The sequence below is a fragment of the Vigna angularis genome, chromosome 8, assembly GCF_016808095.1.
Source record: "Vigna angularis cultivar LongXiaoDou No.4 chromosome 8, ASM1680809v1, whole genome shotgun sequence".
In the NCBI taxonomy this organism is placed as follows: Eukaryota; Viridiplantae; Streptophyta; class Magnoliopsida; order Fabales; family Fabaceae; genus Vigna; species Vigna angularis.
Genome location: NC_068977.1, coordinates 18,555,705 through 18,580,461, shown reverse-complemented (window position 1 = coordinate 18,580,461; position 24,757 = coordinate 18,555,705). Strand labels below are relative to the sequence as shown.

Here is a 24,757-nt window from a genome sequence, read left to right as displayed (position 1 = left end):
AATTCAAATCCTTTGACTCCAAAAATATGTTTATGAATAATTTCTATCTTATTTCCATTTTTTATTCATCAACTCATATGTAATCACTTTTAGGACATATTTTAATTTCGTCTCTGATTAGGTCAAACGGGCATTTAACTAGATTCCCACCATTTTTGTTACCATTTCATTGTTTCTAATAAATTTTAAATGATAACAAATTTTAAACTTTTCATAACTCTACACCCATTTCTTTAAGTACTAATATTTTTAAAGTAAAATTTGTTGTAGGTCTCCATTTTTAATAAATGATGGTTTTAGACTTTTTGCATTTAATTTTTTTTTTGAGTCCAAGGTATTATCTAATTCTTCGAGATATTGAAATCTATTTAAGGAATTCACCATTTTTAGAAAAATAAAATCACATAATAGTATGATAATCTCTGATAAAATATTTTAAATAATGCTTACTTATCAATTAAGACACTATATTGAAAAAAATATGATTTTTATTTCTCAAATTTTGGTCAAATTTTGTATTTATCGCTATAATTTTAAAATGATTAATTTTTGTTTTTTCTTTTTTTTTTGTACAATGATTCTTAATATTATGATTGACTAATTCTATAGGAATTTCCGTTTGACTTTCAATAAGCTTTTTATAATGAGTTTTGGGAGAGAAAAAGAGACATTGAAAGAAGTTTTTTTTGACAAATAAAATCAATTTTTGCATAAACTAATTCATTTATTTTTTTATATGATCTTTACATTTTTTTAAGTTTTAATTTATACATAAACTAATTTTAACTTATGCAACAGCTCATTTCATTCTGTGTTTTTATTTTTTTTTCTCTTAGAAATTTTCATGAAGAAATTTATTGAAACATATCAACGACTCGTTAATATTCATAATAAAATAGTGACAAATTGTTAAACATAAATGATTTGAGTAAGAAACTCTAATCTTATTAATCTAATCATGACAATCTAACATAGTTTTAATAAGACGATATGTTATAATAAATAAATCTAGGTTTTTTATATAAATATGAAAATCATATCTTTTTGGAAAATTTGTACTCATTATACCATCAAACCACAAAATACTTAATCTTTATGCAATTATCACCATCAAACTTTAGAACGTATAATCCTCATATAAAGGCACAATGCTCAAGATGAAAATTCAATTTTTATAATAATCTAAAGAGCAATAAACATTTGACTAATGAATTCGTATGTAGATTTTGATGTATCAAATAAAACCATTATGAGATTATATGTTAAATCAGTCTTTTAAGTTCAAGAAGAGGAAATTTGGCACTGAAAGAACTTTATGCATAACAATCTCGGTATTACAATAATAATGTTAACTAAAATATTGTCAACCTATGTTAAAACGCTAACAAATAAATAAAAGATTTGTGAGTTATTTTCAATAATATTGTTGAATATGCTTATAGATATTAGTTCTTGTAAAATTATTGCATTTTACTTTTTTTTTTGTTTTTAATCCTCCTTATATTAAAAATCAGTACTTGTAATTTTTTTTATATGTTGAACAAAACTTCAAATGTTATTCGTCTATCTTAAAATAATATTGGAGACTAAAAATAATAATTTGAAAATTTTAAGAAATAGAAAAAAGAAAATCAAAGAAACCCATTTTAATTAAACAAAATAAAAATTCAAATATTTTATAAAACCTAAAAATAATTGTTTTAATTTTTTTTAAATCAAAATTTGCTAGTTTCACAAAGATTAAAATATATAAAGTTCTATATAAGATTTTAAGCAAAATTTCACTCATAACAAAAATATATCTTCAATTAAATTTTGAACATAAAAATAAAATTTGAAGTTATTCAAACATTTTTATTATTGATTTTTAAATAAATAGTTGATTTATTAAAATAAATAAATAGTTTAATATTTTAATTTCATTAATTTTATTTAAATTTAGTTAATAATTAAAATTATTATATAGATATTTAAATTTTAATAACTATTATGTGTGTTTACTAAAAATTAACGTTAATGTAGTATTTTCTTTAATGACTTGTTTCAGTTTGCACATCAGAAATGTATGTATCGTATTCTAGATAATAAAACATAATCCATTTTCCTAACTTCTCACATTGCACCATTGCACGAAGCTGAGTGTAGAGACGGTAGCCACAATGTTCATACCATAAGAGAGAAAGATGCAAACGTTACAAATGAGTCTGTTGACACAACCTTACGTTCAGCCTCGTTTCCCTTGCAAGCGCTACCCGACCTTCTCCGCATCCTGCAGAACTCAAAAGACAGCGACCACGAAAACAGAGAAGGTCCTTTTCAGTGAGTCATTTGATCAAACACGTTGCGCGCAGCCTCTCTCTGAAAAGAAGAAGAGGGTGTTCTTTTTGGACGTTAACCCGCTCTGTTACGAAGGAAGCAAGCCCAGCTTGCACTCCTTCGGGCGGTGGCTCTCTCTGTTTCTCCATCAAGTCAGCCTCACTGACCCCGTCATTGCTGTAATCTCTCTAACTCTATTTGTTTGTGAACGAATGAATTTGGAGGCAAGGGCTTACTTACCTTTTGGTAGTGGGTTCTCTTATTGGAATTTCAAACTAACCTTACTACACCCGTCCTTATTAAGGTCAAATGGGTTGAATTTCCCTATGAACATTTGAAAGAAGAAAAGAATAAAGTAAATCACCCTTCTTAGTTAAAGTCTTAAAAACAATCTTTTTAGAGAATATTGGAGATGCTGATACAAGCTAGTAGTAGTTGTTAGATAGTTAGTTGCTGTTACTGAGCTTTCTTTTACCGTGGTTTAGCTTTCTGTAATTACTGTCTTTTATTAGTTTTCTGTTATAGTTGTGAGTAATTAATTTTATTTTATGTATAACTTAATTTTAATTTAAGAATAAAGGTAAAATTCAAATTGCAGTATTTTGTAGAGAGCTTGAGTATTTTCTACATTAAATCCTCTTTGAGCTGGGTAAGACTACGGCTAGCAGCAAAACTTTCACATTCCAATTCTAATATGAGAACTTGTATTAGTTCTTGAAGTCATATTAGTTCTCTGTTAATTACGCATGAAGTTCCTGGACTTCAAGGACTAATTTATGGAAATCTCACTTAAGCCTGATGCACGTTCTTCCAATATGCATTTTTTTATAAAATTTTCGTGTGTTACGACAAATGTGATGGTGGAGTGAATGCTTATAGTGCCTGTATGTAATTTCAATCATTTAATTTGTTGATGGAATGAATACTTACGATGCATACATATAATTTCCATAGTTCGGTGACTCCGAACCATTTACTGGTGCATAGGCATTTCTTTTGAATTCTCATTCAGAATATTTTTATACTATGAAAATAAAAATCGGTATTGTATTTCATTTGCTGTGAATTCTTTTATGTTCTTTTTCTCTTTTCTTTTCTCTCTTAAAGTATTGAAACGGTTGAGCAGGTTATTGATGGAGAAGGAGGCAGCGAGCATCGCAGAAAGTTGCTACCTTCATATAAGGCACATAGGAAAAAGTTCACGAGACACATGTCAAGTGGTCATGTTGGGAGGTCTCATCAAGTTATAAATGATGTTCTTGGAAAATGCAACGTGCCAGTGAGTTGCTGTGTCATTGCTATTATAAAATGATGTACTTGTATATAATTTTAATTTCTGACGAGTAATGGGCTTTATTTCTATGATATATTATTTTGCTGCTAAAACTTACATTGAAAGTGATGCATGCTTGGCTTCCTACTAGTTAAAAATTAGTTATTCTCCCAATCCACAAATCTAATTCGGAACTCCAAGTTTAACAGAAAAGTTATGTTTAATTCTTCGATGTATTCCTTTTGGGAGGGTTTTCAAACAAACAACTGTGTCTTTACCAAATTTCTATCCTATTTTAACATAAAAAAGAGTTTATTTAAATCTTAAACGTATCACTGGTTTCTGGGTATGTAGATGAGTTTGCAGAACAGAAATCTGTTGTAAGGCCATCATATTTAGAAACATAAACATACACAGGCTACAAATTTGGATGTGCTTGGCAGGGAAATTGTTGAACGATGCTATTTTTGTTATTCAAATATAATCTGGAATGCTAGATCAATTTACTGTCTCCATTTGCAATTATAAGTTATTAGGATCTTATATAGAATATCTTTATGTTTTGCGCATTTCTGATTATTGTCCTTAATCTTTTAATGTATTTTTAACTTTTTCTATTAGGATATTCAAGACTATCTTTTGGTTGAATATAAATCCCAAAATTAACTAAAAGAAACCCTGATGCATTGAACCATCGTACACTTAAATTACTACCTGGAATCATTAGTTGACATGAAGGTACTAAGGGTGTGACTTAATATGTGAAATGACCATAGTCCGAATAGATAGTAGTCAATGACAATATGTTTACTGACTTTTCGGAGATTAATTGGATCCCGAATGTTCTGTGATACTTGCACTACTACTTAATTGTTTTTTGTGGTAAACCATGAGCACTTATTGAGGTAAACCATACAAATCGAGGTACAAAATTTCTCAAACAGAAACACGTGTTTACATTTGATTGTGGATATGACTGACTCTAAATATGAAGGTTCATGACTGGTTTATTTATATCCAATACCCGTTCTTGTACATTTAGGTCCATGATTAATTTTTTTTGCTTGGAGCTTATTAGACCAGAAACTAGCTGGGCACTTTTGGATTCTACGAGTCAGACTTTTAAAGATTGGTCCAAGAGAAATTAGTTTTCAAAAGTCTACAGTAAATGCATCCTCTGATCCCACACCTATCCCTTTAACTAATTCACAGGAATTAAAAAACTTAGTTAGCATTTAGCATGTTAAATTTATCAGCAATATGTATAATTTGTCAACAATTACTATTGAAATTACCAGACATCCATTGTCTTAAAGTCATTCCACCTAATTAATCATTGTATCTCCTCTTAAACAATGACTTTCTGCGTTCTATGCCAGTAAGTGGACTGAATAAGGGAGGTTTTGGCTAGTGATATCCCTTTCCTCACAAGAGTCTAACAAACGAATTTACTTTTTGTTGTCCAGAACATTATTGAATAATTAAGGGCATTTTTGTAAAACAAATAATGTAATAACAATTTGGAGAGTGGCTTATAACAAGGGACGAAGTTATAGTTCTTAGAAGTTTCCTATGTATTAGAAACTAATAGTTAGAGAGATCTTTGTAGAATAGAACAGATTTTATTCATGCTTAAAGAAGTTCAATAAATACACATTTATATACACTCAAAACGATACGTACACTAAAGCAATGATCAGAAACAATGTAACAGAAAAATCATTATAACAGAAAGTTGTTACAACATATAACAACATATAACGATGACCTGTTTCAATGATGACAAACTATTAGATGATACATACTTACATTATGAAACGAATCAGAGAGAGTTATGTAACATGAAATCAAAGTATGAAAGATTGAATAATATTTTGTAGCAAAAGCTAACTACTGATTAAGGAACAATGTTATCAGTAGTAGATAGCAGAAAATGGTGAAAGCCAATATATACATGTGAAGTTTAAGTTGTATGCTAACAAAAATAAAATGTATAAAACTTAGCATAACTTCATCTCAAAATTTCAATCAGTTGTAGTCTTGCCAGAGAGGACATGAGGATGCAGGGGGAGGTGAACAAATGCTGGTAAAAAGTTCAATCAGTTATGTGAGTTTTAGTTAGCACTCGGTGAAGTTAAGTGTTGTTTAGAAATTAGGTCTAGTGGACCTTCAACTGAGGGGGCTATTTTAATAATTTGAATCTTGGATCTTCCTTGACAGTTCAGTCTGCCAGCTTCTTTAGCACCTTAAAGTCTGTTTATAGAAATGATTGGTACTTAGTTGTAAATACAAAAAACAATGAAACTAATAGGATATGTAATGTGTATGTTAGGAGGAAACATATTAAAAAGTAGTTGTTGCTTGGGGATTTTTTTGGATGCTTTGGAGAAATATTGACAGGATCATTGACATCCTCCGTGAAGGGAACAGTGTCCTTTCGATGCATTTGTGCTGTGCTTGCTTCCTAGAATCAATAATACGAGTCTATTAAGTGAGTTTGGGTGTTTGCATTTGTTTTCTTGGTTTCCTCTATCTAGAAACCAAACAATTTGGTCCGACCTGCTGGATCAAAAATAGGAAGAATCATGGAAGGCAAAATGAATGCGATTGAAAGGTGGGCCAACAAATAGGATAAGGCGATTGTGGAATTGAGAGACAATATTCAAGAAATTAAAGAAATGCTGTGGAAGTCCAAGAATATCAAAAGGGGCTTAGAAGGAAGTGAGAATTTTGTTAATGGAGGAAGAAAGGGAAGAAAGGAGAGAAGAACTTCTTGATTTACATTGTTAGGGGCTGGCGAGTATACGAAAGAAAGAGATATAGGAGAGAAAAAGAGGGAAACCGAACGGTAGAGGATATGGGCCGAACGGTGGAGAGGGTGGAGCACGAAGACCGAACGGTAGAAGGAAGAGGGAGCACGATGGCCGAACGGTTAGTGACAGGGAACGAGGAGCATGATGGCCGAACGATTATCGGTGAACGAGCGGACCAGATGATAGAAGGGGGAGAGAGACTTAACCGACCGGTAGAAGGAAGAGGGAGCACGATGGCCGAACGGTTATCGGTGAACGAGCGGTCCAGATGATAGAAGGGGGAGGGAGAGACTTAACCGAGCGGTAGAAGGAAGAGGGAGCATGATGGCCGAACGGTTAGTGACAGGGAATGAGGAGCACGATGGCCGAACGGTTAATGAAAGGGAACGAGCGGTCCAGATGATAGAAGGGGGAGAGAGACTTAATCGAGCGGTAGAAGGAAGAGGGAAAGAGGGCCAAACGGTGGGGAGCAACGAGGAGCACCCTAACTGACACAGCAGTTAGGATGGGCGGGAAAGTTATTAGAATTTAAGGTCGTATCTCAGGATATCATTAAATATAAATTAAATATAGTAAATAAGGGTGAAGATATTCTTACCCGATAATCTTAATAATTAGGCATAAGTACTATGATTCTTTACCTTTTTGGGAGAGAGTGATTAGTATAAATAAAGTTAGAGTCTAGGGTTAAAGGGATGTTTTTTTTATGTGTGAGATTTGTAAGAGAGGTTATGCTCTGAGGTAACTGAAGGAGATCCTGCTCCCAGTTATTGGTTGTTATCTTTGGTGCAGTATATTCTATTCAATAACAGCGGTAGATTCAGTAAATTTCCAGTGTTCCTTATCTGTGCAAGTGTGTGAGTGAGCCTACTAGTTACGTCCCAAACTCAGGTACGTAACATACATCCTTTTTGAATGAAATCAAGAATCAATTTGGTCAAGTAATCAAAATACTAAGAAGTGATAATGCAAAACAGTATTTCTCATCTTCCTTTTCTGCCATCTTGAGTTCCCATGGTATCTTATATCAGTCTACTTGTCCTCATATTGCTTGGTGTCCTTTTGGTTGGTGCCCATATTCCTGTCCATCACTGGGGGATGCCATCTTAACTGCATGTTATCTTATTAATAGGATGCCCTCCTCCCCTCTTGATAATAAAGTCCCTTTCTCCATTTTGTTTCCTAATGATCCTCTCTTTCATACATCTCCCCGAGTGTTTGGCTGTGTATGTTTTGTTCATGACATGTCTCCAGGTCTAGACAAACACTCCGTTCGCGCTCTCAAATGTGTCTTCTTAGGCTATTCTTGACTTCAAAAAGGATATCGGTGTTACTCTCCTGAAACTAAGAAGTATTACATGTCTGCCAATGTCACATTCTTTGAACAGACTCCTTACTTCTCTCCATCTGTTCAGGATGTTTCTATCCTCCAGCAGGTCCTTCCTATTCCGAGTCAAATAGCTCCACTTTCTCTGTCATTCCAAGTCTTGATCACAATCCTTCTACACCTGTTTCTCCACATACTGAGATCATCCCACACAGGGCCCCAATGGATAGTCCACCTCCCCAAGACAATGGTGAATCTCCTACTTCAGATTCTTCTCCCTCGTCACCTCCTCCCACGCCTCCTGGTGCAAATGATTCAGCATGACCTATTGCCCTCAGAAAAGGTACTCGTTCCACTTGAAACCCTCATCCCATTTATAATTTTCTAAGCTATCATCGATTGTCGCCCTCCTATTTTTCTCTTTTATCCTCAGTGTGCTTTGTTGTTATACCCAAGAATGTGAAAAAAGCACTTGATCATCCTGGATGACGACAAGCTATGATTGCAGAAATGCAGGCTCTTGACCACAGTAATACTTGGGAGCTGGTGCCCCTTCCCCCAGGAAAAAAGGCGGTTGGTTGTCGATGGGTGTATGCAGTTAAGTTGACCCTAATGGTGAAATTGATCGGCTCAAAGCTCGGCTTGTTGCAAAAGGTTACACTCAGGTTTATGGTCTTGATTATTGCGACACTTTCTCTCCTGTAGCCAAGATGACTACTATTCGTCTCTTCTTTGCCATGGCAGCCATTCGTCACTGGCCACTTCATCAATTGGATATCAAGAATGTCTTCCTACATGGTGGTCTTGAGGAAGAAGTTTATATGGAGCAACCTCCTGGGTTTGTTGCTCAGGGGGAGTCTAGTATGGTATGCAAATTGCATTAATCTCTATATGGCCTCAAGCAATCCCCACGTGTTTGGTTTGGAAAGTTTAGCTCCATTGTTCAAAAATTTGGGCTAAAACGCAGTGAAGCAGACCATTCAGTTTTTTATTGTCATTCTTCTCTCGGGAAATGTGTTTACTTAATAGTATATGTTGATGATATTGTCATTACAGGAAATGATGCTGTTGGAATATCTCAACTAAAAGAGTACTTGTGTAGACATTTTCAAACCAAGGATCTTGGAAGTCTCAAATACTTCTTAGGCATTGAAGTAGCGCAATCAAAAGATGGAGTTGTAATCTCCCAAAGGAAGTATGCTCTTGATATATTACAAGAAACAGGCATGATTGATTGTAGACCGGTAGACAGTCCCATGGACCCAAACCAGAGATTAAGGACAGAAGAAGGTGAATTATTCTCCGATACAGAGAGGTATAGGAGGCTGGTTGGAAAACTGATTTATCTCACTATTACAAGGCCAGATCTATCCTTTGTAGTTGGAGTGGTTAGTCAGTTCATGCAGGCTCCATGTGTTGACCATTGGAATGCTCTCATTCGCATTCTAAGGTATGTAAAGAAGGCTCCCGGGCAAGGATTGTTATATGAAGATAAAGGAAGCATTCAGGTCTCTGGGTATTGTGATGCAGATTGAGCAGGTTCACCTATTGATAGACGGTCTACTACAGGATATTGTGTTTTTCTCGGAGGTTCACCTATAGGGCAATGGCATCACTAACATGTGAACTTATATGGGTGAAACAATTCCTTCAAGAGGTTAAATTTTGTGACATCCATACTATGAAGATGTATTGCGACAATCAAGCTGCTCTCCACATTGCATCAAATCCAGTGTTTCACGAGAGGACTAAACATATAGAAATTGATTGTCATTTTGTTCGTGAAAAGTTGTTGACCAAAGAAATATGTACTGAGTTTATTGGGTCAAACGATCAACTCGCAGATGTATTGACCAAGTCATTAAGGGGTCCTCGGATTGAGTTTATTTGTTCCAAGCTTGGTACATACAATTTGTATGCTCCAGCTTGAGGGGGAGTGTTAGGATATTTATTCTATTTTATCATCATTATAGTGTGTCAAGGGTTACCCTATTTATCATGATTATATTGTGTCTAGGATTACCCTATTTATCATGATTATATTGTGTCTAGGGTTACCCTATTTATCATGTGCTTGTGTATCAATTTATTCTTATAAATAGAAGATTGTGAGAGAGATCAATTAAGCCTTTTAGAATTATTTATCATGAATATAGTGAAGAAGATTAGGAGAAATCTCCCTTATGTGTTTAGCATACACATAGGGTAGTTTATTTATAATGTAAGATAAGGGTTAAACCCTAAATACAGAATGGGCTAAGCCCAATTAACAGAAACACACAACTTAACCTCTAACAATTCTTATAAATAGAAGATTTTGAGAGGGATCAATTAAGCCTTTTAGAATTATTTTACACTTTCAATCTTAAGTGAGGTAAAGACAGTTATGGATGTTGAGAAAGATAGTCTGCAAGACATTATGAAAGGAAAAAAACCCTCAGATGGAGGAAAAATTCAATCAATTGGGAGAAGAAAAGAGAAGAGGATGCCGTTGACAATAATGGAACTAGGAAGGGTGAGGAAGAACCACTTTGCCCGTGGGATGAAAGAGTGGAGTTGCCCACATTTGAAGGGAATGACACCCACATGCCTAAGGATTCTTATGGCCAGGTTGCGGCTGATAATAAGTGTGGTGACAATAATAGATGGGGATGGAATGATGATATGAAAATATCAAATTTTTTCGGGGTTTTTAGTGGATGACACTGCAGTTTTTAACACTTCAATTCATGTGATCCAGGAATTTAGCAGCTTCTCCAAGAGTGGTTTTGTGATTGCTAGGTGGAGTGAGAGTGGGGCTCGGATGGGCATATTGGAAAGTTCACTTGGAGAATTGAGAATTTTACTAGATGGGAGAAGTTGAAAGAAGAGGAAAATCACCGTTACAGATTCAAGAAATACTTCTAGTGATTGGAATTGTTTTGTTAGTCATCGTTTATCCGTTGTGAACCAAAATATGGAGAATAAATCTGTCACCAAGGAATCTCAAAACCGCTACTCAAAAGCTGCAAAGGATTGGGGTTGGCGTGAGTTTGTGACACTCACCAATCTCTTTGAACAACATTCCGGTTTTCTTGTCCTGGACAATGTCATATTCTTGGATGAAGATTTTACTAAGCATGATTTTGAGATGAGCAACAATGGCTCTCATTTGGATAATTCTCGCAAAAGAAGTTCACTTACATGGAAAGTTGAGAATTTCCTCACTTTCAAGAAAATATTGAAGACACGAAAAATGTTCTATAAATTCTTTCAAGCTGGTGGAATCAGTTTCTCTGGTATCATACGTCTTCATTTTTATTTCATTGCAAAATTATAATTGCAGGTAAGTAACGATATGGAAACTTGTTAGGAAAATGATACCATTCCTTCTATTTCAAGTATTCTTAAAGTTATCGTTTATGTTTATCAATCACTTTAGAATAATATGCACATATCATTCTCATAAATGTATGCAAAAGTGAAAAGGTCAATATACTTTTTATTCAATCATTTAATTCATTAGTGACAAGATGAAACCATGTAGGTTATAAAAGTTGATGGTCACGAGGCTGATGATGTTGTAGCTACTCTAGCTGGACAAGTTGTCAATAAAGGGTTTCGAGTGGTCATTGGCTCCCCTGATAAGGATTTTAAGCAGCTTATATCTGAAGATGTGCAAATAGTTATGCCGTTGCCAGAGTTACAAAGGTGGTCATTCTACACCCTGAGGCACTACAGGGATCAGTATAATTGTGACCCAGAATCTGATCTGAGCTTTAGTGAGTATAGCGTACATTACAGTTTATTTCTGTTTAATATGTTCATTGTCGACATTTTAGCAGCAGTATCCGTTTTTTATATATAAAATAAGGCGAGGCTGAGCCAACTTACAAATTTATCATTTTAATTCTTTTGACTAAGCTTTATGTTAAAAATTATGTTGATTGGGTGGCCTTTAATGGGATTTTCAACTAAAGTATGTTGTTTCAATAGAACTTTTGTAGCATGAAGAACTAGAACGTGGTTGTAAAGATAAAATTCAACCGAGTGGAATTTTTCTGGCCCTTTTTAAAGTTGTTTTACTTAATGGCTGAACGGTGAAGCCATTTTGATTAACATTTTGGTTTATGTATGCTGTGATTGTGTAGGATGTATTGTAGGTGATGAAGTAGACGGCGTTCCTGGTATCCAGCATCTGGTCCCTAGTTTTGGTCGGAAGACTGCTATGAAACTTATTAAAAAACATGGTTCCTTGGAAACTTTATTAAATGCCGCTGCAATAAGGACAGTAGGTAGACCATATGCACAGGATGCCCTTAAAAACCATGCTGATTACCTTCGGAGAAACTATGAAGTTCTTGCCTTGAAAAGGTGTGTTGATTTTCTTTGTAAAACTTCATTCACATCTGTATCTGTGGTTTTGTTTTCACAGTTTGTGCTCATTTACTTGTACAACATCCTTCATGGAAATAAATTATATATAGGTGCTGATATCCTCCTTCTTTTAGTAACTATGGATCACAATTTCTGATAGGGATGTAAATATCCAACTCTATGACGAGTGGTTGGTTAAGAGAGACAATCACAATGATAAAACTGCACTATCTTCCTTCTTCAAATATTTGGGAGAAAGTAAGGAGCTCAGTTACAATGGCAGACCTATCTCTTACAATGGTTGAACACTTACAGGTAACTTGTACAAAACATCTATCTTTGACATTCTTGTCGTTTCAAATTTTCGGTCAGAGAAATCTGCTTATCACAGGAAACTATGGTCCTAATATTTTAGTCATTTTTAAGCATAGAATATCCTGCTTACTTTTCATTTACGAATGGTTACTATTCTCATTAATCCCTTAATAAAATGATACTAACTTGGCTCTTTTCCTTCATTATGATGCTGGAAATTTTTAGAGTATGCAATTTTTACGTGAGTTTGCATTCTAGGATGCTGTCAGTATCATTTTTGGTCACTATAACATGGAAGCTTGCTTCAGCTGTGTCATCGGCATTCACACACTGCAGATAAAGTCTTGCTTACCACCACCTTAACACAATATCTAGATGTTACGCTGATGAACTAGCATGGTAAAATTTTCCCTGACCATCAGTAGTTATGTGATAACCTGGGAGATATTTGAAGATTTATGTGCAATAACCCTAGGTGTATGATGTCAAAATGAGTTGAATCCATTGGAACAACTCATTTAATTTGAAAAGAGTTGGGTTGGATTACATGAATCAATCTTTCAATCCACATAATTTGCCAATCTAGTGGATCAAGGACAGGTTGAGTTCATTGGACTGAGCCTTCGTGTTGGACTTTTTGTTGTGTTGTAAAGAATTGTTTAGTTAAATTATGTTTTTTCAGATATTTGTAATGCTTTATGGATTATTATGAACTTAGATTATTTCATGGCTTAAGTACCTTATTCCATTTGATCTTAGTATTTATTTATTCCATATAATCTTATTATTAATAAAAGATTAATCAACTCTCAATTTCTAAAAGTGCAACAATCTAACTATTTTTGTTCAATTAATAAAATCATTAATAAACAAATGTTCATAGTTTCACTTGACTAATGTAATTTATAACGAATGTATAGTGAAAATTTATAAAACTTGTGATATCAATTTTAACAGAGTCAAAATATTGTATTTTGAAAATTTCAAAATCTCTATTGAACCTTCAAAGAGTCGCATTGTTTCATTTTAGAATTAAGTGAATATATTAAACATTTCATCAATAGAGATATCAAATTAAACAAAATAAATAACTAATAGGATAAAAGTTATAATTAAGTGTTATTTTATTGCATTTCTATGTTTATTTAACTCAGTACAATAGTTTTAGAAAGCAAATAAGTATGTCTTCTTGCAAAAGTTGAATAGAGACTTAAGCTGGAAAAAACCAAAGTGTATATGTTGATTACAATGATGATATGCTTAGAAACAATTATTATTCATCCTATTTGATTTATTGTATTCACCCTAAGATTGAGACTCTTATTTCAGACGGTCCACAATATCTAGGTTCATGCCTTCACGGTGAAGAGTTTAAGAATACTCACATTGTGAGCGAATTCAATTTTTGCTCTAAAACAAAGACTTGTTATCTAAAACGAATCAATATGGATGAATTATTTTATAAAAATATTTAGGAGAAAAATGTTGAATAAATTCATCCATACAAAAAAAATAGTTTTGTTCTTCCGGAATTTAGTAAAGTTTTCCTTTACTCAATTGATTCTTTTATGTTCAAGTTAGAGATTTTGGTCAAATTTTGGATTAACAGAAAAAAGTGAAGTTAAATCATGAATAAAATAATATTTATAGGGGTATTTTGGTCACCATGGACTCCCATATGATTGAGCCTTAGTTATGTGTTTATTGGCTCAAAGGTTCAATGACCAACTTACCTGTGAGAAGCTACACCTATCTTCTTTTTGCTAAGTTATCTAGTAGAAAAATATCTCCGACAGACATACGAACACACTGATAAGTGATATTTGGCTTAGTTAGCAATATGATTGTAAAAAAGATGTATACTTTAATGTGAAAGGCATAATACATGATACTCGGTATTCAGTGTCCAATTCTTGACATTTGACCAAGTAACCTGAAACTTGGTATCTAGTCCTATAAGTGATAAGATCTCATTTGTATTGGATAACCCGATTAAAAACTATACCTAAAATGGTTAGGAGTCCTAGACCACATACAATATAATTTCATCATAATTACTTTGAAAAAGTTTCATATCAACATTTTCAAAATCTATTTTTTAATTTATATATCAAATAACTTTAATATAATGTTTTCTAAAAATATTTTGTGCATATTTTTTCTTTACAAGTGCTTATAGAAAAGTTATTCAAAGACAACCTATGATAATATAGGAAGATAAAATTTGTTATGATAATATTATTGATAGATTATATTTAATTTCTTGAAATAACATATCAATTTATGCGTGATTAATTTTTTATAATTTTCTTTTTTATTTAGACAAGTCAATCAGGTGAAAGAGGCAGCCCCATTATGGTGGGGTTGAAATGAGATTTTGAATTTAATGTGAGGAAGAGTAGGGTTTAGGGTTGGTACAACTTTTGATCTCTGCTTAATTAATGGTCCAAGACTTTTGAGCAAACTTGATTAGGTCAAGCAATAGTTGTTATCATACTAATTGGTGGGTCGGCATGAGTTGGAAGCATGACTCCAATGGAAGATACTTTTGAGACAGTGAATTAAACCTACAAAAGAACTGATTGAGAGATTTTATTGAAAACCAACTCAAAGGACAAAGGCTTCACGTGTTACTAATAAATACTACACTGATTGCTTATTGTCCATGTTCATGCATTACTGATCATTTTGGAAAATAAATAATTTATTTTAATGGTCTCTTCAAATGTTGAAAATTGTTTTTTCTATAAATAAGTTAATTTATGTGTGATTTTTTTTTTCGGAATCGAAAATTCTTCTGATTCCAAAACACTGAATTTTAAGAAGATATTTATAGTTTTTTTTTTCTTTAAAACAAGTGAGAAAAAAATTAAAACAAAATTAAGAATTGAAATCAAAATTAGAGAAAAGTAATTTAAAATGATTAATTAAAAATGTTGAGATTAAATTTTAGTTGATTTGAGAGAATGAACAAAATAAAAATTAATTCAAGGATACATAAATTTTGATTTTGTAATATTGGTTTATAATATAATTTGTATTCATATAATAATAAGGATGAATACATTATGACAGTGTGTATAATTTATCTTTGCTAAGATGAAAATACAATTGGAAAAAAAAGTGAATATGAATTCTTTTCTAATTGTGTATGTTTAAGAATACATGAATCTGAAATTTTAAAATGCATTTAGTGTAAGAAACTTAAAATCAGAAGTATGATACAGATGCAGAATAAATACACTGTAAATATGATGCTATAGACTACTGGATATAGACAAGCTTTCAAAAAATTCAAAACTAGTAAGCAACCACTACTCACAATACTAAACAAGTTGTAAAGACAACAATCAAAAGAACTTGTTCAGAATTAAAAAAGAAAAAACCAATGACAGTAAAATACAGAACTCATTCAACAGAGCAAAACCCAGAAATCAGTATTTGATCTATTTGGCCAATTGAGAATACATTTTAGGTAAAAACAGGCCCACCTTAGGGTCTGCAGATTCTATTTCAGAAACTTGATATGTGCAGATTCTCATTCAATTCCCCAAACAAATTAAATTCTCAATTCTGAATCATGCTTGGCCTAAAAGAAAATCAACATGGCAGGGTACCTACTACTACACTATAAACCAAGAAAATAAACTTCACAAAACAGCAAAATTGAACATGATCCAAAGTTAAAAGTTCTGTTCTGGTTGGTGTGTTAAATGGAATCCTGACTACAAAAGACTTGGGACTTTGGGGTCCTTATGGTTTTCAAATAAAAACCAAGAATTCTGCAGATTTCCACTTAATTTCCCAAACAATTCAAGAACTTAATTCTGAATTAAGGGTAATTGGCAAAAAGGTTACAGCAACTACAATTAAGCGTGAATCAAGAAAGAGTAAAATTGTGCTGAAACAGTAAAGAGCCGGATGTAACAAAATTGAATTGTACTGGGTAAAACATTAAAATCAACCCAGTAACAGGATACAGAGGCTGGAAATTAAAATTCAGATAGATAAAGAGCAAGAAAATAAGTTTGCAATCGGTAAAACAGAATCAACATTGAACTAAGGGAAAAAAAACTTGGAATAGCATTAGATTCAAGAAGAAAAATAGTACGAAGAGGTTTACTGAAGGATCTTTTGGTCACTTTGTACTCACAGGACTCCTCTCACGCATCTCTCCCTTTGTACAGCAGAAGCATTCCCCTCTCCAATGGCTACTTTACGCTCAATAAAGATCAAAATATTCAGCGTTATTGGTTGAACCCTCAACAATGTTCAGACTCTCTATCTCTACTCTTGATGAAGATGAAAGCTCCTACACTCTAAGCACCAAGAGAAGAAAATTTCTGCTACTCGTTCTACTGTGTCTGTTTCTCTATCTATTTCACTCTACCAAGACCTTATTTAAAAAAATGTTCTGATTCTCGCAATGCAGCTTCACAAACAGCTCAGTTGAACTGAAGGAGCTCGCCAGCCCAACCAAAGAGCTTGACAGCTCGGCTGGAGACCTTGGTAACCCGACAACCTGCTGAAGAACTCGGCAAACATGAAAGACATTCCTTTATAACTAACCAACAAAGCCTTCACTTTCAGTCTGCATGATCACAGTTTTTTTAGTGTACGATAGGTTAACATATAATGCTTTCTTGTCCAATCACCCAATTAAAATACCGACTAACACTCAAACAATATATATATATCCTCACATGGATATAAGCTAGCAAGTGGATCTTCTATAATTCATGATCTGTATTGCATAATGCCACCTAACTTGATACATGTTTTTGTGTCAGGCTTCCGACAATGGAACTGCAGGGTTCTGGCAATGGAGGTGCGACACTGATGCTGTGAAAGAAGGAGAAAATATTAGGTTTTTTAATCAGGGGTAGTTAAATCATTTTCATAGGGCTACCGGGGTGCAGGAAGAAAGACCCTTTCTTCCTTATCTTTAGTTATTAGTTATCTGTCAACAATCACCAGAAACAACACCTTTTACATTCAAGATTTGATTCCAAATTTGCATATTCTTCAAATTCAACATTCTGAAAATAATTCTCAGAACTTCCCTAGATTTTAAATGAGAAAGTAACTGCTGAATAATAAGAACAGGTTTGGACAAAAAAGAGAAAAGTGACTCAAAGATACCCTTTTAATCTTAGAAATTTTATTGGAAAAATATCTACAACAGCAAGCATATGACAGATTCAAAAAACTTTCTTACATCAAAATTTAGAACCTCTAGTTACTTAATCAAGCAGAGGACTTATTCCTGGTAGGTGGATTCAATATACTTATAACGTTATGTATTGACACAGCTATTAAGCTTATAGAACTGTAGTATAAATGGATTTCCCAGTAGACTAGATGTGATCCATGCTAAAGAATTGCAACAATTAATAGCTGAGGAACTAACTATATGTATATATAAACAATTAAAGAAAAAGGAAGCCCAAAAAAAATAGTTCACAAAACAGACCCCATTCTCTCCCTAATACAAGAACCTAGTATTTTTACATAACGATCATCAAGAGAGATATCAATCTCCTTAATCTTAGACACAAAGTCCATTGCTTGCTCATGCTTCCCTGCTTTACAATAACCATCCACTACAATCTTGTAAGTTAGTTCATTGGGCCTACAATTGTGCTCAATCATAAATCTAATGACTTCAATTGCTTCATCAAACAATTCCATCCCCACATAGCCTGACAAGAAAGTATTGTATGAAACTATTGTTGGTTGAATCCCTTTAGTGGTCATCTCTGAGAGAACTCTAATAGCCTCCTGCATTAGCCCTTTTCTACAAAACCCCTTGATAACAGTATTATAAGACACAACATCTGGCTCTGGACCAGAGTTTTGAATTCCCTTGAGTATTTCTTCTGCTTTCCAACACTCACCCTCTCGAACATACAAATCCATCAAGCAGTTGTAAGTGAAAAGATTTGGCTGCAATCCATTTTCATAAATAAAATGCATCATTTCATGGGCCTTCGAAAACATCTTGTTCCGGGAATACATTGAAAGCATGGAGTTAATGACAACCAAATCAGGTTTGTATCCATACTTGTGCAATTTATTAAATGCCCTTTCCATTCCCCTATGGTGTCTGCACTTGTGGTTTGATAGTATAAGGGTTCTCAAAAGAATCCAACTAGAAAAGACATGACCATCATAAATTTCTTTCTCAATCACCTGTATCCCCTTGACATTCCCAGCCTTAGAATAACAAGGGAGCATCAGTGAGTATGAAGTCTCATTAGGCTTGAAGCCCTTACTCCGCATGTCCAGAATGACAGATTCTGCTGCTTTCCAATTGCCTAGCCGAGCAAGGGCATTTAGAAGAGAATTATAAGTTGTTACACATGGTGTAAAGCCTGCTTTAATCATTTCCCCATACATTTTTGCAGAATCAACTTCAGATCCACACCGAGTATATGCACTAATCAATGTATTGAATGTGTCTTTGTCAGGCTCAAATCCAGAGTTTTTCATTTCCCTTAAGACCCTATTAACATGATTGTGCTTACCCTCCTCACTGCATACAACAAGCATTGTGTTCCACGTAGCCCGATTAGGAGCACATCCATTCAATTTCATCTCACAGAGAACATTAATGACATCTTCTGTTCTTGACTTCTTGCCTAGCATGGCAAGAACAGAGTTGTAAGTGTATACATTAGGAGCACAACCCATGTCCTTCATCTGGCTGAACAACCTCAATGCCTCATCCTCCCTTCCCGCCTTACCATAGGCATCTATTACAGTTGTATAAGTAATAGCATTTGGCATTATTCCTTTGCTTGTCATTGTATCAATCACAGCCTTCCCTTGGTCGAGAAACCCAGCTCTTACATATGTTGCCGCGAGCTCATTGTAAGTGACCGAATCAAGAGGGCAATTATTATCCTCCATTTCTTTCAAGATGCTCAAAGCCTAAGTGTATATTCCAGCCTTTCCAAAAACCTGCAGCATAGTATTATACGTAACAGTTCCTGGTTTATAGCCATTCAATTTCAATTCAGCGAAAAACTTCCTAGCTTCATCTAGCATTCCCTCTCTCCCACAAGCAGAAATCACGGTGCTGCAAGTAAACTCATCAAACTCAAGCCCTTTAATCCTCATCTCATCCAACAACTCCAAGATTCTACTCCAAGAACGACCCATCTTGCCATAAACATCAAGCATAACATTGTAAGTGACCAAAGTAGGATCAAGACCGAATTCATTCATTTTTCCAAACAACACAATTGCCCGTTTATACTTGCCAGTGCGAGCATAAGCATGAAGAACAGTGGTGTAAGCCCGGACATCAAGTGAGTATTGCTCCACAGGAATTAAACCAAACAACTTGGATGCAATAGAATGCTGTGACTCTCTCCCCATTATCCGAACCATCAATTCAACAACCTGATTGTCCAACCTCAAATTCTGCTCACTCCCAAAATGCAACCAGCCCCATTCAAACAGCAAAAGAGCCCTCTCCCAGTTCCCAGAAAGGTCCAAAGCTTTCAACAGGCTGAGAAAATCAACCTCAAGCAACTCAAACTCAACAGAGTTGAAAAAACCATTCAATTCATGCAAAGGTGACCCAACAATTGAATTGAGCAACAACTTACCCTTGTCAGATAAAAATCCAAACTTTGCATCATCAAGCTGGTCCTGTTCAACAACAGGGTCAGAAGCTAAAGAGGGTTTCTTTTGCTTTGAATGGAGGGAGTTATTAAAATGGGTGCTGTTATCCTTGGAAGCAGGCACAAGGGTTAGCGTGGGAGTGGTGATGGGGACTGAAGAAAGATGCTGAAGATGTTGAAGAAGTGAATCCAATTGGAAAGAAGGAGGAGGAGGTGGTGGAGATTGTGGAGGTAAAAAATTTGGCTTGAATTTTGAAGGTTGTTGGGTTAGTCTTGGTGCAGGGGCTGGTAAAACTGGCCGATTGGGGAAGAGGGTACCCTCCATTGGCACCAGCAAGTGCAATGGGAAGAGAAGATTTTAGTGGGTTTAGAGTATGAAGTTTTAGCATATGGATGTTTGGGTGTACAAAAAGGAATGAAATGTGTGGAGAAAATGAAGATAGAAAAGGATGACCATTAGGGAAAGGTGTGACTGGTGTTGAAAATGATGGTTTCATGACGGTCCTCAGAACTATTCTTCACCAACGAGCACATGTTTTCATCTATTACACAAACATGTTTGATGTCTAAAAGAAATATATTGGTATTTCATTTGATATTTGATACAATAGAACGTAATATTTAATAAATTATGAAATGTAATTCATTTTTTAATATTTTCCCAATACCCTAACCTTTTTAGTCGGTTTGTGTACTAAAGGAGGTCAATTTTTTTTTTTTTAAAATTAGGCATCTGGATTATTTTATAAATTTATTACGGATTTGGGTTTGTGTTCATGACTTCATTCAAAAGTCGTGAAGGATATATGACTTTTTAATAATATTAAAGTCGTGTTTTGTTACGAGGATTTTGGTTAGATAAACTTAATCGATCGGTTCTTAACTTTAAATAAAAATGTATACGTAATTCACGATTTCAATTTTAATATATTTGAACTAAAGTACAGTATGAGAATAGTGTAATAACTAAAGTATGAGAATGGTGATTTCAATATAGTTATATAATTATACGAAGTCAAGCACCACGTAATTAACTAAAGCGTGAAGAAGTAGGTAGGTAGTCAAAAAGTTCAGCTAAGTGTGAAAAACTCAATCAGTTTAACAAAACATACGTAAAACTCGACTAAGTGCATGAAGAAGTTTGACAAGACATAGAGAATTTGGTAAAATGTGTGAAGAAGTCAAATAGCTCGGTAAAACATTTAGAGAGTTTGGTAATGTATATCAAGAAGTCAGATATCTTAGTGGGAAGTTCAAACTATTTGGTAAGGTGTATGGAGAACTTAGGTTGTTTGGTGGGGAGTTCAGGTAGCTCAGTTTGACTTGTCGAGCTCCCTAGATGTTTGATCAAACTATTTGGCTTTTTCATACACTTTATGGAGCTCTTCGGATATCTTGCCAAACTATTTAAGATTTTCATACACTTAGTCAATCTCTTCAGATATCTTATCGAGCGGTTTGATTTTTCCATGCTCTTAGCTGAGCTCTCCAGATGTCTTGCGAATCTCTCAACACTTTCATTAACTATGTGGTGCACAACTTCATATAATTGTGTATGTATGGTGAAGTCGTCATTCGTATGCATGATTTCAGTTCAAATATATTGAAGTTGAAGTAGTCATGTACGACTTTACTTAAGGTTTAAGTAGTGATTAATTAACTTTCTTCTTTAAAAATTTTCTTTGACTTTCGTTCACTAGATTTTCGATGTACTAAAAAACAATGAGATACTTAGGAAAAAGCGACTAAAAAGGTTTATGTACCAAATTAGGTCAATTTGTTTTTTTAAATTATGTATTGTTAGAGTAAACTTAAATGTAATATAATTAAATGGGTTATGTTTTGAGTGTGGGGTCAAGGTCAACTACTCAATCCTTGACATGTCACCTCAAGTTCAAATTCTGATCAGTAAGAGGAGTCTCTTGTTGATAGATAACTTTTTGTGTCGCACAAGCCTCATTAAATAAAACTAAGGTTCTCCATTAACTAATGTAGTATAAAGGTTAACCTAGATCTCCTAGCTTTATTAGACCCTACAAAACACATATAAACATATTAAAGAGAATCCTACTAAGACTTAGAGAAGAAAAATCAAGAAAGAGCTTCTAAAAGTCCTTCTCTAACTTCCCTTTCTTAGCTTTAGATTAAGTTCGTACTCCTTTGAATGGAATGCCCTAAATGGGTTTCCATCATACCCTCCCTCTTGAAAAACGATTTGTCCTCAAATCGGAAAGATATAAAGAAGCACAACTTTGGTATGTCACTTTCCTCCTGGATCAAAAATATATCTACAATAAGCATCAAATATATCTCCAATTAGTATTAATCCAAGAAAGAATTTTTTTATGGAAGTAACTTTAGAATAAGGACTTTCTATATTTTGTTTTATAGTTTTAAGGAAATTTGATAGTCCTAATTCACAAGTCACTTTTCTTTTTTCCTGAGTTTCTTATTTCCTTAAGGGTAAGGATAACTCATGAGTTAAATTGCCATATTTTGAAGAGGGTAATATAATGAAAATTGGTGTGGCAATTGGTTTAAAAGAGAAGTTATCATGCAAAGACTTAAACATAATTGAAGAAGAATTAAAGGATTGGAAACCTTCCCTTTTTTATTCCCTTTGAATTGTAGGAGTAGAATTTTCCATCAGTAGCAATTGTTGCTTTTCTCTCTTTTCTTTTTCTCTTCTTTCGTCTTCTGCTCTCTTCTCTTCTTCTCTCTTTCTCTTTTCTTCTTCTATCTTTTCTTTCAATTCCTCTTCTCTCCTTCTAGTCTCTCTCTTTCTTCTCTTATCCAAGAGTTTCTCAAGTTTTTCCTTAAATTCAATTTCCCTACTAGAGAAACCATATAGACCTTTCATAAATGTTTTTCCCTATTGAATGAGGTGGCCCATTAATTCTAGGTCTCTCTTGGCTGAAGGAGGAACAAAATTTCTTCTCATGCAAGCTCTTAGTTCATACCAATCATAAATGGAGGATTTTCTACCTTTCTTGACACTATATTGCCTATGATTCCACCACTCACTTGCATGTTCTTCTAATTTAGAAAGATATATGTTAAGAGCAAAGGATTCACTATCTCTAGCAAGAAAAGGATGTATTTTATCAATTTTTCTTTCCCAAGCTAAATATGTTAAAGCACTAATGTCCCTACCAAAGAATGGAATATCTTTCATAGCTTGGCTGTACCTTTCATCCTTCCTTCTTTCTTTTTGTTCACCTTTATTTTTATTTTTCATGTATTGGGCAAACAAGTTCCTAAGCTCACTCATTTCTATTTCTCTCTTGGTGATCATGATTTCCTCATTCATATTTTTAATTTCAAAAGTGGATTCTTAGTTTGAAAAGGTTTAAGATTTTACCTAGAGACAATTCCCAGGAAAGAGAGGTGAGCCAAAGGCCGCTTAAATACCAAGTCTTACCTAGCCAGAATGTCTAAGGTTACTTGACCATTTTCAAAGTAAGATTCACTATTGAATTTAAAAATGGACTCAAACAATCTAAATGAAAGATAAAACACCTAGACTTCTAATGGAACAAAATCCTAGAGCATGAAAATAAAACAAAAGAAATTCTAGGTGAGGCAAAGAAATTTTAGGTGAGGCATGTAGCTTTGGCTAACAAGACACACTCACCGTCTACTATCAAAGCAAGCAAAGAAAATTTCCAAGATTGGAGAGAACATCAAGGACTCTTCCAAACACACTTGGTCTTAATGGCCTTTTACAATGAAAATTAAAAGAGATCTAAAACAGGAACATTACAAATCAAATGACTCAAAGTAACTACAAAAGAAATAAAAATGTTGCTGCCACTATGCTAATTTGGTCCACTTCTGTAGAAAATGATTAACGTGATCACATTGAGGCTTCTGGACAACTGTATTCTGCTACTGGAAGGCACCCAGATGGAGGCTTGATGACCTGTACATTGCCTAGTTTAATGGTCATATGAAACTGAACTTTAAGCAGACGTTGTTCAACTGTTCCAAGTGCTGAAGGTTCAATCTGTTCTGGTTTCTCCTTTCAGTTCAAAGAAACCTGCATTGTTACACACCATAACCAGGAAATATACTACAACTTTCCAAAATCAATTTTACTCAAGCAGCAAAAGACTCAGTTCATTAGTGTCAATCAACTTAAAATGAGAAAATTGTTTGTTCTAATTGATCACCAATAATGAACCAAGCTGGTCAAAATATATAGCAGCACCAGTAAAACCAGAAAACCCAATTGGTCAAGTGTGATGAAATCTGTTTTGAGTACTTTGGATAGAATGAAATTTGCACCTTCAATTGGAAAAAACCAGTTCAAACAGGTGTTTCAAAAATCTTTTTGATCATTGGCATTGCCTTTTCAAAACAAAAACTGTGTAGACATATTGAATAGCACAAATCAGATTTAAGAAATTGGACTATTCAACATTGGAAGCTAAAACAGGATTTTCCTCTCGGCCAAGTATTTTGGCTTCATGTGCATCCACTCAAATCCACTTTCTGAACTGTTTCAGGGTATTTTCACTCCACTAAAAAAATTCTTTTGGATGATATACACTCAATCTCACCATCACCCAACTGTTTGGCTTGTGTCTCAAAATTTGGCTAGTGAAGTTGCCAAATTTTCACTCTTTTTCTTACTGCAGAATGGTGTTTCAGGAAGCTATTTTTCCTTGCTGTGAAGGCACTTGGATCAAGAGCTATACAAGTTTCCACCCCTCAAGATGCTACC

The 24,757-nt window shown here is 34.1% G+C and overlaps 1 protein-coding gene and 1 pseudogene across 3 annotated transcripts; one reads left to right on the top strand and one right to left on the bottom strand.

Moving 5' to 3' along the window:
• The first annotated feature begins 2,089 nt into the window (after positions 1-2,089).
• On the top strand, positions 2,090-13,174 carry LOC108345629 (uncharacterized). Of its 3 annotated transcripts, none has more exons than XM_017584261.2 (6): positions 2,093-2,495; positions 3,443-3,595; positions 11,256-11,490; positions 11,860-12,082; positions 12,246-12,400; positions 12,659-13,174. In XM_017584261.2, the coding sequence occupies exons 1-5, from the start codon at positions 2,184-2,186 to the stop codon at positions 12,388-12,390; spliced, it is 1,068 nt and encodes a 355-aa protein (XP_017439750.1). In that variant the 5' UTR covers positions 2,093-2,183; the 3' UTR covers positions 12,391-12,400; positions 12,659-13,174. The 3 variants fall into 3 exon arrangements, with proteins under 3 accessions (XP_017439751.1, XP_017439750.1, XP_017439749.1); XM_017584260.2 differs by having other exon boundaries at positions 12,626-13,174; XM_017584262.2 differs by lacking the exon at positions 12,659-13,174 and having other exon boundaries at positions 2,090-2,495; positions 12,220-12,388.
• A 4,620-nt stretch (positions 13,175-17,794) lies between these two features.
• Positions 17,795-20,594, bottom strand: LOC108346079 (pentatricopeptide repeat-containing protein At2g18940, chloroplastic-like; annotated as a pseudogene).
• Between the last annotated feature and the right edge of the window lie 4,163 nt (positions 20,595-24,757).